General features: G+C 51.7%; 2 protein-coding genes across 2 annotated transcripts in view; both read right to left on the bottom strand.

Annotated features, from left to right (window-relative positions):
- The window catches only part of Ppm1f (protein phosphatase, Mg2+/Mn2+ dependent 1F), a 30,797-nt gene extending 28,914 nt beyond the window's left edge, over nucleotides 1–1,883 (bottom strand). Inside the window, exon 1 of the mRNA XM_032899829.1 lies at nucleotides 1,825–1,883. The gene's annotated coding sequence lies outside the window, so the exon portion shown is untranslated. The remainder of the gene's footprint in view (nucleotides 1–1,824) is intronic.
- Nucleotides 1,884–4,510: 2,627 nt separating this feature from the next.
- Top3b (DNA topoisomerase III beta) overlaps nucleotides 4,511–16,741 on the bottom strand; it is a 30,506-nt gene continuing 18,275 nt past the window's right edge. Inside the window, exons 7-18 of the mRNA XM_032899828.1 lie at nucleotides 13,824–13,980; nucleotides 13,067–13,180; nucleotides 11,617–11,707; nucleotides 10,826–10,980; nucleotides 10,594–10,699; nucleotides 9,809–9,955; nucleotides 9,531–9,704; nucleotides 7,871–7,999; nucleotides 7,246–7,395; nucleotides 6,792–6,892; nucleotides 5,940–6,141; nucleotides 4,511–5,095 (exon numbers count right to left, since the gene is read on the bottom strand). Coding sequence (XP_032755719.1) covers nucleotides 4,614–5,095; nucleotides 5,940–6,141; nucleotides 6,792–6,892; nucleotides 7,246–7,395; nucleotides 7,871–7,999; nucleotides 9,531–9,704; nucleotides 9,809–9,955; nucleotides 10,594–10,699; nucleotides 10,826–10,980; nucleotides 11,617–11,707; nucleotides 13,067–13,180; nucleotides 13,824–13,980 — 2,008 coding nt within the window. The 3' untranslated portion in view covers nucleotides 4,511–4,613. The remainder of the gene's footprint in view (nucleotides 5,096–5,939; nucleotides 6,142–6,791; nucleotides 6,893–7,245; nucleotides 7,396–7,870; nucleotides 8,000–9,530; nucleotides 9,705–9,808; nucleotides 9,956–10,593; nucleotides 10,700–10,825; nucleotides 10,981–11,616; nucleotides 11,708–13,066; nucleotides 13,181–13,823; nucleotides 13,981–16,741) is intronic.

The raw sequence follows: 16,741 nt of genomic DNA, 5'->3' as shown, positions 1-16,741 counted from the left end.
GGCTACTGAGTAAAACCTTGTCTCAAAAAACCAAACCCAAACCAAAATAAGCAAAAACTAGAACACCCTCCCTCAAACAAATAAAACTCAAAGGGTATAGAGTGGGTTTTGGTAGATACTTGCCTTGAAGGCACAGGCCCTGGGTTCATCTATAAAACTAGACGTGGTGGTGAACACCTGCAATTCCAGGGCTTGGGAGATAAGAGTCAAATAGAGATGGAGTACAAGTTCAATCAAGTTCAATCTTAGCTATACTGAGTTGAAGGCCAGCCTGGGCTACATGAGACCCTGTCTCAAAAGACAAAACAACAATGCCAAAACCTACCTTTAAGAATATTTTTCTTTCTTCTGGTTGGAGATTCAATCTACATGCGCTCTGTGTGCTCCCCACTTGAACCAACTTTCATGAGCTGAGCTGTTCTGTGGCATCGAGCACAGCCATAGTATTGTGCGGCCATTTTTCTTTTTAAAGGCTAGGTATGTTTTCAAGTGATCCTAAGCTCCATGTGGTCACGGCCCCTGGCCCTTTGTCAGCGGGACTGACCACATGGCCGCTGGAGTGAGCTAAGTAACCGGAGGCCTGGGGCTATCACACAGGAAATGAACTCTCCCTTAGTACACTGGGTAGCAAAGAGAGCTTTCAAGACAAGGCTGGCTTCAGGTGACATCACAGAGGAGTTCTGCAAATTAATCTGTTGTGGGAGGTTAACGGTTATTAAAGCAATTGTTTTGTTTACATCTCAGACCTGTGCAGACAAACACATGCCATCAAGCCATAATGCAGTTGAAAAAAACAAAAAAACAAAAAACAAAAACAAAACCAGGTGCTAGGAGGAACGCGCACCTAAGGTCACAAATATGAGCTGTCATCAAAGCAGGACTCAGTTGAGGACTCTGGTGCCCAGTGACTTCGCCTCTTGCACCCCAGTTTGTTGCTGAGAAAAAGTAAAAATTGATGATGGGAGGGATCTGAGCATGGAGAGGGCTCTCATTCAGTTCCTCAGGTGGTAACAGTTCACAGGACTGGCCCAGGGCACACTGTGAACACATCTGTTAATCAAGGGGCCTCGAAATAGAAGGCCTTGGTGGAGCAGATCACTGTCTTCCTCTGGGCCTCACCAGATGTTAGTTAGTCTCTGCAGAAATCTCTACAGCGCCTTTTCTCCGTATTTCGGAGAGCTTAGGGGCTGGCTTGAGAATACACAGCTGTAATAGTGAGGCCCCAGGCTCCCAGGTCTGAGGCTTTACCGCAATCTAGGAAAACGGCATCAGTCTGTGCCACCAAACCTGGTGTTAACCAAAACACTAGCTCTAAATATACTCAGGGACGCCACTGGGCCGGCATTCAGGCTGAAAATGTGGTCCCAGACCTGATCTTCACTGGTGGGGCTGAGGGCAGAGCCATGGGCCTAGCCCACATGTTTCTGGAAGGTAAAAGGACGAGAGATCCTTGAAAACAGAGGACTGTCACCCCTTGGTACTCCGTTTTGCCTCACAGCTCTCAGCCTCCTCCTGGACCTTGGTTCAGTCACACCCCTATAGGGTCAATGGATTCTCAGTTCCCTGCCTTTAGTTCCCTACGCTTTGCCACCAGTTCCTCAGGGTCCCCGCGGCTTGCTCAGATCTTTTGCACACTTCTACCCCTAAGTCCCATGGGCTCGGGCACCCGAAACCCGTCTTGGCCTTAGTGCTTTCTCACCTCTCCATTTCGTCCTCAGTCTCCTTTCGCTCTCGTGCACCTCAGGCCCGCACATGACCCCCACCCTAGTCCGAGTCTTCCACCCTCACCCTCGTTCTTCATCTCCAGCGCCCCGCGGGCCTCACCTGCCAGCCTGCCGCAATGCTCCCCACGAGCTGCTTTGGGCCAACCCCGCCTACTTCCCGTCCTGGGCGCCGCGGGCTCCGCGCAAGCGCAGTCGGACCTCGGGCGCGCCTCTGCCGCCTCCTGGCGGTCTCTCTGCCCTCTTGTTTCGGGGAACGACCTGTTCGCCACTTATCCAGCCTTGACTAGGTAGAAAGCAGTCCTTGCTTCACAACGTGTGTGGTGATCAGTCGCAGGGCAAGGATGCAGTTCCATACTGCCCAGGACTGGCCACACATCAGAGACAAAAGGTGTGTTCCGCTGGGTCATGTGTTTGTTTTATTTTTAAATAGAGGGCCATGGGATTGTTTTCTTAGAAATTCAAAGGAAATAAAACCCTTTAGAAAACATTTTAATGTATAACATTATATTCATTTTATATCAATGAAGTGTACACTGCCTGTGTACAGTGTGGAGAATAACCTTTCAAGTTTCACTGTGGTCCTGCCCACTTAACCCCAGGACCCCAAACTCTTCATTCCAGAATTCCGACTCTTACAATGGGGGTATGACTTGGTAACACTTCCTTTTAAAGGTAGCTGTTATGATTTCAATCCGAAATCTCTTGAAAGCTTGGGCTTTTGGGAGGTGACTGGATCATCAGGCTCTAACCTTATCAGCCGATCAGTCTATTGGATTCATCATTCACAAAGACATTATTAGGAGACAGTAAAAACTAGGATGGAGGAAGGTCATGGCTATGTGTGCCCTGGAAGAGTAGGTATCTTCAGTTCCTGGAAAGGTGTATTCCTGTCAGTCTTTCTTCTCTCTTCTCCTTGGCTATCAGAGATGACTCAAACTGGGCCCAAATCATCTTTCTTCTTTTAAATTTTGCTCAGGTGTTTTATCACAGTGAGAAAAGATGATTAATGGGATGTTGGCTCTCTCTTGGGTATTAACTTTTCTCACAGGGCTAGAAGGAATGATGTATAGCTGAGGCCCACGCTGCCTTCTACAGTGCTGGGAGGATGTTGCACTTGATGAAACACAGACTTCCTCATGTTAGTGTGTACCACAATCTCAAGGTAACAGAAACAGTACCTGCAGTGCCTGGGGGACAAACCACTGGAGGGCTGGCCTGTGAGAACTTGCTTGCCTCCCACAACATAGGTCACCCTGCCACTCTGACCTCATCAGCTTCCACAGCAGAAAAGGTGATGCCTAGGAACACAGCTGCTCTGAAGACAGTTCCTCTAGTCCTAATTGTTCTTGGCTGACAGGTTAGCAATGATAACGAGGCTGTACTGACGGGTGCTGGCGTGGGGAGTGTGGGTGATGGGGTCAGGAGTTTAGAGAAGAGCTTAGATAGCAAAGGGTGTCTGTCTCCTGGAATTCAGTTCCACACAAAGGGGGCAACTACAGGGAGAAACAAAGGGACACTTTAAGAGGCCCATGTGGGTTGAAACCTCAGTATAGAATTTTAAAGATGGAATAGTCTGGGTTTAAGGCCTGTAGGCTAGTCTTTTCCTCAAGCCCAAACTAACCACACAACTGAGCTGTCTGTGTTCCTGCAGTCTACTCAAGATGGAATTGGGCCAAATGGGCAGAATAGCAAAGCTTCAGCCTTGTGCTAGGCACTTGATTCGAGATGTGGCTTATTCAGGTACCAGATTCCGGCTGGAGTGGAGAGGATAGACTCTGAGCTTCCTTTTTGTCCTATAGCTTATAACCTCTGTGCCACATTCTAGCAACTTCTATACAGGTTTGTGGGCTGCTGCCTCTGGGCAGCTTTCCCAAGGCATCACTTCTTCCTGTTGTATGTCCTTTTATGGTTGTCAGGCTCAGGTGGGAAGTCTTGAACAACTAGTTGCCTTATGGCTTTCTCATGATTCTACCTGCCCTGTGTGACTGTGAATCTACTGCAGAGGGAGGGATCTTATGAGCAATGCCGTTGGCTGCCTCTCAAGCAAGCATTTTGTAGAGCAATCTTGGGCACCTGTCTTGTTGGGCCCTTGGTACCACATGGCAAGGCCTGGCCAGAGGGGCAGTTTCTATTACACCTAAAACAGGAGCCCATGCTAGGTGGGTGGAGAAGGGAACACAGGAAGGGGTTGCAGTCAGAAAGGTGGTCTATAGCTACACTCTGCCACACCACAGGTCAGACGGCCTTACAGAGTATTTTCTAAGCTTGGGCTCTGACCAGCCTCAATCGAGGTACTCGGCTACTGAGGCAATACAGACTCTTGGTGAGGACAGGTGTCAAAATAGACCCACGACGTCATCAGAGTCACACACAGGCTCTACATGCCAAACTTGCTTGGAGTTTCTAAGTGGCAGCCATACAAATCTGGGTTAGGGATCAGGAAGGTAGGCTACAGGTACTGAGCAAGGGTCTGAGAAGGGAGCCTGCTCACCTGGCTTGCCAGCACTTCTCTGGGTTGCTAATGTCCGCCTTCCTGCTAGCCTGAGACTGCTTCCTGCTGTGTTGCACACAGCTACACCACTGTTCGTGCACATACGTGGTGGGAGCTACGGACAGATCGCTGCTATGGTCCCAGATGTGCTGCTTTCTTGCTGGCACGGCCATGGTGTGGGCAGAACAGGGTATGTTTTAAATACACACAGGATGGAGGGATAAAGCTGATTCTCACAGGTTTTCACAGACACAGGAACCCCCTGCTTCATCATTAAAAGGCCCCAGGCTTTTTGTTCCAGAGAATACAAAATAAAAAGCATTTTAATGGTTTCAGTGGCTCAAAGATCACCACGACATGTCTACATCAACTGGGGCTAGAGTGGGGCAAGATGGTAGTTATACAAAGTAAGCAGCCAGGGCTGACATCTTGTCTTTTGGCCGCCTGGGGTTGGGCTTTCCTGGAGGTCTCCGTCCCCGGGCCCGCCCACGACCCTGCCTCCTTCCAGGACCACCTCGGTGCATGGGGTGGCAGGAGGCTGCATGCTTCAGCTCCACCAGCTCCTGGAAGACGGTGTCACAGAAGATGCAGCCTGTGTGCTGTGTCTCGTTGCCAGGAAGGGGAGACTTGGCCTTGTTGAAGTCTACATCGAGCAAGGCAGCCTCGCAGGTGTTGCAGGTGTCAGCAGATACCCGTACTCGGTGGGCGTTTTCAAAGCAGTGTGCCACTACATTGCATGTATTGCAGGCCACCTTCCACTTGGGACCGGAGGTGGGGTCCAGAACCAGGACTCCATTCTCGCACTCCACGCACTGGCCAATGCCCAGCATACTCAGTGAGTGCTGGCAGGTAGGGTGTGTGCACTCATTGCAGCCCATGCCTGAAGGGAGAGGAGTCCAGTGACCTAACCATGCCCTGGCTCCTTCAGCTCTGGCTGCTTTCAATGTCAGACTGCCGGATTCTTATTCCAGAACGAAGTGGCACTCACACTTAACCTGCCTTTGGGGCATCTTGTTCACTGGCCTGGGTTCCTCTGCTTCTCTAAGAATGTTCAGTCCTCAATGCTCTGCGGACTCCAGCTGATCCCCAAACCCTCATTTGCTTCTGTAGCTTATTAATGGCTCTCCCAGGGTGCTCTCAGATCACCTGTCACTTTCTTGCTACATTGTAAGACACTGGGGGGCAAGAAGAGAGCCTCATTATCTTGGTAGTAATGTGGACTGAGACCCTCAGGATTCCTAATGAATGCCTTGGGTAACAAAGGCACTGACCCCTATTCTGAGACGGGGATGGTACTGCCTGAGAGTGGGTGAATGTGCTGGGCATAAGCCCCTCTGGTTCCAGGCTTGGCATGCACTGTTTGGCCTGGATACATGCTCTTTTTTTTCCCCCAGCAAAGAGTGCAAAGTATGACAACAGCAGTGCTGAGAACCCAGGGGGTTTTGTTTGCCGGTGTCCTTATCTGAGGCTGCCTGCTTCTAACTTAGCCCAGCCCCTAAGGGGCACATCTTGCCCCCTGCCGAGATCCTAAATGAGCAAGCTGTTTGCTCAATTAGGACCCAGGCATACCCAGACCAGATGGGCTGGCCAGTGCCTGAGCAGTGGCACAGCTATTTCTTAGGGTCCCTGACTCAGTACCAGTGTGTACAGGTAGAGATGGATGGGTAAGGGATCCCATTGGAGTCTGGTAAGTATGAACCTGAGGACAGCCATGTGCCACTCACCTTTCTTCATGTCTCGGAAGGGTGGGTGGTTATAGCAGTAGGGACAGAGGGGGTAGCTCTTGCCCCGGGAGCCTGAGGACCACAAGACCAGTTCAAAGTCATCCAATGGGCACCGCAGCTCCTTGTAGAGCTTGATGGTACCATTCTGGGGGAGGGTGTAGGTCTCATCGCAGTGGGAGCAGTGCAGGCGGCTTGGCTTGGCCTATGGGATGGGGGCAATAAGAAGGAGTATGAGGGGTGTTGGGCCTGACGTTCTTGTTCACTGCCCTTTCCTTTAGGACCCTGAATAGGTAATACCGAATTCCCAACAGATACAGAACTCAGTGCCAGGCAAGGACCTTGAAACTACTGGTATGAAACCCAGTTACCACACCTCACCATTTCCTCCCTCGCTCCCTCACAAAGCCAGAGATTCTAAAGCCCCAAGCATGAGGCTGGTGGATGGTTCGTCAAGTAAAGGAGTTTGCTGCTAAGCCTGAGTTCAATCCCTAGAACCCGTTTGATGGAAAGAACTGACTCCTATACATACGCATGCATGCATGCAAGCACACACACGCACATGCACGTGCACGCGCGCGCGCACACACACACACACACACACACAGAGCAAATGTAAAGCCCCAGCATGTTACTAATACTCATGAGAGCAGGAGAGTGAATGGTGGTGAAAGTGAATAGACTGTATATATGGCCTGGTGGTTTATGTTGTTTACTGGTGCTGATTCAGGCCTTTTAATCATTATATGTGACAATGAACATTATTTCTGCTTGACTAATGACAAGAGGCTTAGGGTGATATCTGAACAGAAATGCTCTGGCTAGGTGTGCTATGGTCTCTCAACCTCCACATACCTGGATATACTTCATAAATCGATGGCACTTCCCACAGCGAGAGAGGGGCTTGCCAGTGGCAGCCAGGGGTGAAAAGGATACCTCCATTAACTCGTCCATGCCTGAGAGCAAGCAGAGCACAGGGGTCATGTCCCTCCAGGTCTTTGGCAGCCCTCCCTCCAACAGGCAGCTTGGTAAAACTGGGTGAACTAGACAAAGAGGCCAGCACACATGGTCAAGGATCCAAGTGCGACTGTGTTTCTGTCAGTGATGGAGTGCAGAGCCGAAGCCCTGCTCACCAGCTTTGTATGTTCCTGATGCCGATATTAATTAACCTGCTCCTGGCAACAGCAAATGAGGAGGCATCACTGCTGTGACCGGTAGAGGCTCAGGGGCCAGATCTGGGGGAGGCCTCAGGTAGCTCTGTCCTGTGGGAGTAGCTGCTGATGAGGGGCAGGGAAGAGGCAGGTCTTACCAGCAATAGAATCAACAAAGTAGTGGAACTTTCTCTTGAAGATATCCAGGGTGTGGCCCAGCACCTGGTGGTAGTTGGCTTTGCCCTGGGCAATAAGGTTCAGCTGCTTCTCCACTGCGCTGCGGATGGTGGGGAGCACCAGCTCTGCATCTGTGAGCAAGTGGGTGGAGTGGCTGTGGGCACCCAGGACTCTGCTGCCCCACGAGGCAAGAACTGCTGTCCTGCTCAACCTAGCTCTGACCCAGTCTTCCTGGGCTGCTGGTCCACAGAGTTGGAAGGCACCAAGGGCAGCTCCTATTGCTACCAGACTTTTCCTCAACTTCCCATCATGAAAGTTTGTGTAGAAATCTTTTGCAGAATGGCCAGGTCCATGATGTACTTCTCCATCTCCCATAGAGCACAAGGCACTTTAGTGGGCAGAGTTGGCAGGTATCTTAGTGAAGAACCCAAGGTTTGTACCCTGGGACCCATTACAATGTGTTCATCCATCAAATGCCTGAGTCCCACAGCAGTGGGGATTGGGGAATGCATGAAGAGCACGGGGTCACTGCAGGAGGCAGCAGAGCCACAGCACAGGAAGGAGCAGGAAACCCCGCAGGCCACAGTGGTGGGTAGACAGACTCACCAATCTTGTAGTAACCGTGCACCAGAACTATGCCGAGGTTGGTGGGCTTGAGCCGGCGGCCGCTCTCCACAGTGACGTAGTTGCGCTGGCAGATGTTGTTGATGTGCACAGGGATACTGGCATCCGTCCCTGGAATGCACAGCACTGCTCAGTACTCTGCAGTTTGCCCAGGGAGATGGTCTGGACTACGCCCTCTAGTTCCTTCCACCCGTCACAGAAGCCCTCCTCGACACCCATAAGGGGTAGTGCCACAAAGTGAAGCCTAGTTTGCTCATTAGGTCCAGACTGCTATTTCCTGTATGGCTGCCAGAAGCCATGATGTAGAAACATTTCCAAGATAGAGCAGGGCTGTGTCTGCATTGTGCTGGGGCATACCTGTGAACCCAAGGACAGCCTTCACCGGTGTTTAAGCTTTAGTTAAAAGACAGAAGCCCAGAGAGGGCATCCTCTGAAGCCAGTAAACAGGAGTTGGCCTTTTCTATCCAGAAACTGTGTCTTGTGGCCCTCTAGCTATCAGGATCCAGCTTCTACCAGAGAGCTCACAAAGCTACTGTAGAACCAAGCTGGTTTCACCCATCTCTGACTTTCTCCCACTCTCTAGGCCCTCACAACACTCAAGGCAAGCATGCTTCCCACCCCAGGGACGCAGTTTCTTTCACCCTGTACAAGTTTCCTGGCAGAGATGGAAAAGTGAAGGGGATGCATCTGCTGTGATGTCAGAGGGTGTAAAAAGGAACTCGGCAACGCATACACACGTGGAGTGCTGGCCGGAGAATGTTTTCCCTGGGTACCTGGGCAGGGTTTCCTGGGGGAGATACTGGCATTGGGGGTTTAGGAAACTTGCCAAGGTTAGGAACTGGCCTGGACCATGGCAGTTTGCACATAAAGGAGTTCCTGTATGGCTGCTATAGTCAGATCTTATTTATTTATTTTTTATATTTTTAAGGTAATCTCTCACTCCAGAGCTCAAGCTGGCTTTGAACTCCTGGCAATCTTTCTCTCTTAGCTTCCTAAATGTAAATCATTATGCCCAAGTAGTTACACCTTTTTTATTCTGCCCCCCTGGACCTTGACCAACAGCACTGCTCTTTCTTTCTTGTTCAGAAGTCATACAGAAACTCTGTTCACTGTCCCAAATTGAAGTGTATGTTGGTTACTAGGTCCAGAACAGTACACAAGGCTGTAAGTCACGAGTGTGAAAAGGTTCTTAGCGCTGAGCTATCCATCAATGGGACCTCAGCCGCAGGCCAAAGCTACTGTCAGGATTCACTTTAGGCACCTAGGCTCTGGGAAGAAGCAGGCCCAGACCAGAATTCTAGGGCAGTTCCCCTAACTGTCTGTTTTGGGGAGGCAGCTGATCTTGCCCATGAATCCTTAAGAATCCTGGATTAACCTTGAGTCTGGTGGGTACTGGTTAGTGTGTAACAGCCCCATGGTGTACAAGGCTGTATGACACTCTTCATATAGAAGGAAGGTCAGACCTGACGGTAAGGCTTTGTAAATGGCTTTACACAGGGAGTTTGCCTAGATCCCTGGGTTATACACTGGACCATGTTACCTCATGCTGAGCCAGGTATATGCAGATCACAGGAAGTTTTACTACCATCACCACCTCTTGGCTCAGGCCCTGGGAATGGAGACCCTAGATCTGGGTACCCACCGATGCCATGCTTCTCCATGAGGGTGATGAGCTCAGCCTCAGTCAGATAGTCCGGGGGGCTCGTCTGCTTCTCTAGCATCTTCACCTCACCCACAGTGAAGGTATCGCCCTTCTGACATGTGGGCAGACTCTCTTCCAGGGGCACGCTCTGCCAAGGCATGATCTCTGTGAAGCCTAGAGAGATACCACTGCCATTTGAGGTCCCCACTTGGGCCTTCTATCCAGGGATCTTGGTGTCTGTATGGATGAGAAGGGACCCCCGTGGTCTGCCATTGTACCTGGGGAAATAACTGTCTTTCCCATGCATGTGAAGTGCTCGGGCCCGATCCTGAAGGAGATGGTGCTCTGCAGATACTTGCAGTCATGGCTCACTGTGGCGATGAAGTGTCTGGTGATGTACTCGTAGAGTCGCCAAGCGTCACCTCCTGTAAAGGCTCAGTGTAACCAGGTGCCCTGGACCAGCAACAGGGCCTTTGCGTGGGCACCAAGGATGTGTGCATATTTATGATGCCAGGGACTGAATTTAGGGCTTTAAGCACATGCCAGGCATACACCATAAGTCCATACCATACCATTAAGTCCCATCCCCAGCCTCAAAGCTTGAAAGGAGGAAGGAAAACACAGGTATGGAAGCTGCGTCTAGTGCCTAGGTGGCCCCTTCACAAAATGTTTCCAGGGGATTGTGCTTTAGGCACATCTGTATGTGGGACTCTTGCTTCACACTCGGATCTACAGCAGTTCCTGGTCCCATTAGCATGGCTCTCCCTTCTCCACAGGCCTTCTGGAATACCAGAACAGCCTTAGTTTAGGTAGGAGGTACAGACTGCCTCTGAGCTCTGTTACTCTGCCTCATTCCCCGACACCAAGGCTGTCTGCATACTACCTCTCCCCAACTAGCTGCAACCAGTTCACGTCTGTCTTAGGTGATTGGTGATGCCGGAGGCAGGCTCGTGAGCAGCTGTACTGATAAGGCCTGACCTTGTCCACTGGAGCCTACAGCAGCTTCACCTCACACCTTGGAATCTTAGGAGTGTGAGGATGTTGGAAAGAGGAGCAGTGATACCTAATTCAGCCTCTGTAGCTGACTTCATTGGTGTGATCGGAGGATGGTCACCAGCATCGTGACCTTTCCGAGGGCGGTTGATGCCTTCTGCTAACAACTGCTTTACCTGAGGGAGGGGAGGCAAAGCAGAGTCAAGTCAGGCTGATGGCTTCCCACCAGTCTTGGTTTTGGCCAAAGCCTGTCCAGGGGCCACAGCCGATGGGCTGTTCAGGGCAAGGCCCATTCTACTCACCGAGTCTGCCCAGTATGGGTGATTGGCCTGTTGTCGCAAAGAGCCCTTCAGGTCAAAGTTCTCGGGATAGTGGGTGGTTTCTGTCCGTGGGTAGCTGATGTAGCCCTGTGTGTATAATCTCTCAGCTACTTGCATGGCATGCTGTGGTCCCATACCTGCCAAAAATAGGTGGCTAAGGGGTCTGGAAGGTGGCTAGGGCTCACCCACAGGCTTGGGCATTTTCGTTTACCCCCACAGATGACTCTTAGTGGTTACTGCCAAGGCTCAGAGGTACTGGCTGGCTGGGCATCTGGAACACAGCCTGTCTAAAACTGAGGTCCTGTATCTGAAAAGGTGGGCCCAGTGGGAAACACTGCTCACTGCTCCACAGTGCTACTTTACAGCATTCACAGCAGTGCTGACGGCATCGAGTGGCAAGCAGGCCTTGGGTGGCTGGGCCTATTAGGATTCTACACTGCAGGATCGGTTCTCTTCCCCTCTCACCTGTGAGTTGGCACCTGGCTACTGACCATTGATGGCACTGTTACCTCTGAGGATAACGCTTTAGGATATCAAACACCTTTCAAAGATCACCAGTTTTCGGCTATCTCGTGTGACAGCTAGCTAAGGAAGCAGTGCTCAGGAGTCCTATACTAGGATTTAAAGAAAACTCGCATGAGGCTCAAGACCGCCACCTGCAAGCTTCGAGCATCACAGCATGAAAGGGCTTGGTGCGGGTTACAATACTGGCCCTGCCCTGTGCCAACCTCGAGACGCCTCTGGAGGTGCTTTAGAGAAGCGTTTCTACATACCCAGAGCTGAACTGGCCACACGCAACATCTCCACAGTGTTCAGAGCAAGTGGTCTCTGCTTGGCTTTTTCTTTCTTGCTTGTAGCCTCCACCTGGGGGCAGGACAGATGGAGTGATAACTGGCAAGATAAACATAACAGAGGTGAAATGTGTGAACAAAGGTCTGAATTAGTTCATTGGCTGCCCTTCTGAAATTCACTTTCTCTGAATATTCAGAATTAGGAAAGGGGCGAAGGTGGAGTGGGGGCAGAGAGTGCACACATCCTGTTTCTCTTGAAGAAAACAGAAAACATGGAGGACTGGAGAAGAACTGAAGGACTGTAGAGGTAAATCCCACAGAAGTCAACATAGGCCAAGCCCCAGGGTGGCCTGTGTGCTGGGTGAGGGAAATGGCTGCTGGTGGCCTTTTGTGAGTGCTGCCACTGGGCCATAGCACTGTAAAGCTTTCCTACTTTTAAGGGGAGCTGCAAGGTGTGATCTCTATGGGAAAGCCCATAATTCTCCCATAGTGGTCAGTTGGTGAGCTCCCCTCCCACTGCGGGTCAGCACACTCACAGAGAAGTTGACTGTTTTGCCTATTGCAAAACCAACCCAAACAGACCAGCTAGTCTCTTCCTTTACTAAACTCACAAAGACTGGTCACAAAGACTCACAAAGAATGTTGCAACACATTCTGGATTTCAGGCCAACAAATATGGGTGCTGACACTGATAATATTTGTGTACAAGTGACACTGGAGGTTAGGTTCCCTTGGGGTGGGTCCTGACATCAGTTACCAATGTGAAATAGCCACACATGTGAGTCAGCAGAGCCTGAGCAAAAATGGCACCAAAGCGAGGTTTGAAAACTGTAAATAGACGTGACAGAAGGCCAGGCAGAGGCTCAGTGATGGTTGGTTGTCACAGCTGTCGGATCTTGGCTGTGATGAATGTAGACCTGCTTCTATCCTGTCAGCCAGTTTTTGCTAAGCTGACCATCTTCCTAAGCACCAGGCAGGAGACCCTGACTCGGAGAAGCCCTGAGTAGGAGACACCACCATTGAAGTGTAAGAGTTGACTGAGTGTGGGATCTTAGACCTATATCCTAGCTGTATGAACTCAGGCAAGTTTATGAATGTGCACATAGGTTCCTCTGCAGCTGGTGGCTTTGGATATTATAGAAGAGAAACATTTGTATGAAATGGAGTCCTGCCTGAGGCCTTGCACCTCAGTCTGTTGGAAGAACAATGGAAATGGCTCAGCAGTGGCTCAGGTGTGGCTAGCATGAGGTAGTGCTTCACAGATGCTGCACTGCACAACTTGTTAAGAATGAATGAATGTGTGAGGAAACCATTCATTTGTCTGAGAAGCCATTTGAGTTTCATAAAAGGCAGAAAGCATGGCCCAGGGTCACTGATTCTAGGGCATGCCCATCCAGGACAGACGAGACAGATGTGGACGTAGAACGCATACCCAAGCTTCTTTTTCTAGCTTTGTCATGTTTAAAAACATCTGTGCAATCTCCCGGTCGAAAACTCTAACTCGGTCCCAGTCCAAAAGGAGTGACTCCTCTTTATCAGTATGAACCTGCAGGAAAGACAAAAGACAAGCACACTGCAGGGAAGAAAACCGAGACAGAGGACGCTGGGTTTGGTCCACAGATAAACAGCCTCACTGTAACAGCTCATAACTGTTGAGCTGTGGATCCCAAGCTGATACCTGACTTCCCATTGCTGAGCAGACACTGAGGTTGGGCCCTTATGGAATATCTGAAGCTGTGCTTCTCACTCTATCCCTGCTTATCAAGGTCTCCATACCCACACAGTCCCCAACCTTGAAGGCGACCAGAGGAACTCTGTACTGGGTTTTAGACCTGTTGTACATTAGGAGGCTTTATGTAAAAAAGCCCTAAAGACCTGTAAGGTTTGACAGCAGTCTTAACCCTGTGCTGAGCTTCCCCACTGAAGACTCCAATGGCTGACCTCACCTTTACCAAGAGGGAACTCCTACTTATCCAAATTCAGTGTGTCCAGGTGCAGCCCAGCTTCACTGCTCCATGAAAGCTGGAGACTCTCCTTCCTGGGCGCCAGGACTTACAACTGTTTGGTACTATAAGACACACTCGTGCTCTTAGCCTGGTGCCAACAAGGTGCTCATGATGAGGAGGAAAACTCTCAAGTCCACACCCAAACCCACAACAACAGAACAGGAATACAGAAGGGAAGAGAACCTTGGCCTGAAGTACCCAGTAGGTCTCTGGTTTGAAGGACTGGATTTTATCATGTCTTTCTACACAGAATCCCAGGGTTGGAGTCTGACAAGGCCCAAAGGAGATGAGAGAGCTGTCTAAGTCGCCATATTTTCCCTGGAAATACTTTGTTTGAAACCTAGAGGTTGGGAAAGACAAAAAAATGGATGAATAATTAGTTCTAGAAAAACCCCATGTAAACCTAGTCTGTGGATTTGGGGGAATATACGGAGAGGTCACACAAAGAGGCTGCTCCTCACTTTGAAGTTAGCAATGGTGACAGAGTATGAAGTCATGAAAGAAGAACTATGCATGTGCACAGGATGGAGGACAGGTGTGTCCCATGCATACTGTCCCCAGGGTCAGGATGGAGTGAGGCCAGAGCGTGTCCCATGCATACTGTCCCCAGGGTCAGGATGGAGTGAGGACAGAGTGTGTCCCATGAATACTGTCCCCAGGGTCAGGATGGAGTGAGGCCAGAGCGTGTCCCATGCATACTGTCCCCAGGGTCAGGATGGAGTGAGGACAGAGCGTGTCCCATGAATACTGTCCCCAGGGTCAGGATGGAGTGAGGACAGAGCGTGTCCCATGAATACTGTCCCCAGGGTCAGGATGGAGTGAGGGCAGAGCGTGTCCCATGAATACTGTCCCCAGGGTCAGGATGGAGTGAGGGCAGAGCGTGTCCCATGAATACTGTCCCCAGGGTCAGGATGGAGTGAGGCCAGAGGGTGTCCCATGAATACTGTCCCCAGGGTCAGGATGGAGGAGGGCAGGCGTGTCCCATGAATACTGTCCCCAGGGTCAGGATGGAGTGAGGACAGAGTGTCCCATGCATACTGTCCCCAGGGTCAGGATGGAGTGAGGACAGGTGTGTCCCATGCATACTGTCCCCAGGGTCAGGATGGAGTGAGGGACAGAGCGTGTCCCATGCATACTGTCCCCAGGGTCAGGATGGAGTGAGGGCAGAGCGCGTCCCATGCATACTGTGCCCAGGGTCAGGATGGAGTGAGGGCAGAGCGTGTCCCATGCATACTGTCCCCAGGGTCAGGATGGAGTGAGGCAGAGCGTGTCCCATGAATACTGTCCCCAGGGTCAGGATGGAGTGAGGACAGGCGTGTCCCATGCATACTGTCCCCAGGGTCAGGATGGAGTGATGACAGAGTGTGTCCCATGCATACTGTCCCCAGGGTCAGGATGGAGTGAGGCCAGGTGTGTCCCATGCATACTGTCCCCAGGGTCAGGATGGAGTGAGGACAGAGCGTGTCCCATGCATACTGTCCCCAGGACAGGATGGAGTGAGGACAGAGCGTGTCCCATGCATACTGTCCCCAGGGTCAGGATGGAGTGAGGACAGAGTGTGTCCCATGAATACTGTCCCCAGGGTCAGGATGGAGTGAGGGCAGAGCGTGTCCCATGAATACTGTCCCCAGGGTCAGGATGGAGTGAGGGCAGAGCGTGTCCCATGAATACTGTCCCCAGGGTCAGGATGGAGTGAGGGCAGAGCGTGTCCCATGAATACTGTCCCCAGGGTCAGGATGGAGTGAGGACAGAGCGTGTCCCATGCATACTGTCCCCAGGGTCAGGATGGAGTGAGGACAGAGCGTGTCCCATGAATACTGTCCCCAGGACAGGATGGAGGTAGGACAGAACGGGTCCCATGAATACTGTCCCCAGGGTCAGGATGGAGTGAGGCCAGAGCGTGTCCCATGAATACTGTCCCCAGGGTCAGGATGGAGTGAGGGCAGAGCGTGTCCCATGAATACTGTCCCCAGGGTCAGGATGGAGTGAGGACAGAGCGTGTCCCATGCATACTGTCCCCAGGGTCAGGATGGAGTGAGGACAGGCGTGTCCCATGCATACTGTCCCCAGGGTCAGGATGGAGTGAGGACAGAGCGTGTCCCATGCATACTGTCCCCAGGGTCAGGATGGAGTGAGGGCAGAGCGGGTCCCATGCATACTGTCCCCAGGGTCAGGATGGAGTGAGGGCAGAGCGTGTCCCATGAATACTGTCCCCAGGGTCAGGATGGAGTGAGGACAGAGCGTGTCCCATGCATACTGTCCCCAGGGTCAGGATGGAGTGAGGACAGGTGTGTCCCATGCATACTGTCCCCAGGGTCAGGATGGAGTGAGGGCAGAGCGGGTCCCATGCATACTGTCCCCAGGGTCAGGATGGAGTGAGGGCAGAGCGTGTCCCATGAATACTGTCCCCAGGGTCAGGATGGAGTGAGGGCAGAGCGTGTCCCATGCATACTGTCCCCAGGGTCAGGATGGAGGAGGACAGGTGTGTCCCATGCATACTGTCCCCAGGGTCAGGATGGAGTGAGGGGCAGAGCGGGTCCCATGCATACTGTCCCCAGGGTCAGGATGGAGTGAGGACAGAGCGTGTCCCATGAATACTGTCCCCAGGGTCAGGATGGAGTGAGGGCAGAGCGGGTCCCATGCATACTGTCCCCAGGGTCAGGATGGAGTGAGGACAGGTGTGTCCCATGAATACTGTCCCCAGGGTCAGGATGGAGTGTGGGCAGAGCGTGTTTCATGTATTCTGTCCCCAGGGTCAGGATGGAGTGAGGGCAGAGCGGGTCCCATGAAGAGTGTCCCCAGGGCAGGATGGAGTGAGGGCAGAGTGTGTCCCATGCATACTGTCCCCAGGGTCAGGATGGAGTGAGGGCAGAGTGTGTCCCATGCATACTGTCCCCAGGACAGGATGGAGTGAGGACAGAGCGTGTCCCATGAATACTGTCCCCAGGGTCAGGATGGAGTGAGGACAGAGCGTGTCCCATGCATACTGTCCCCAGGGTCAGGATGGAGTGAGGACAGAGCGTGTCCCATGCATACTGTCCCCAGGTCAGGATGGAGTGAGGACAGAGTGTGTCCCATGAATACTGTCCCCAGGGTCAGGA

This window comes from Rattus rattus, chromosome 4, assembly GCF_011064425.1.
Source record: "Rattus rattus isolate New Zealand chromosome 4, Rrattus_CSIRO_v1, whole genome shotgun sequence".
Lineage (NCBI taxonomy): Eukaryota > Metazoa > Chordata > Mammalia > Rodentia > Muridae > Rattus > Rattus rattus.
Note: the sequence above shows the minus strand (reverse complement) of the source record. Positions and strands in the feature narration are given on the sequence as shown.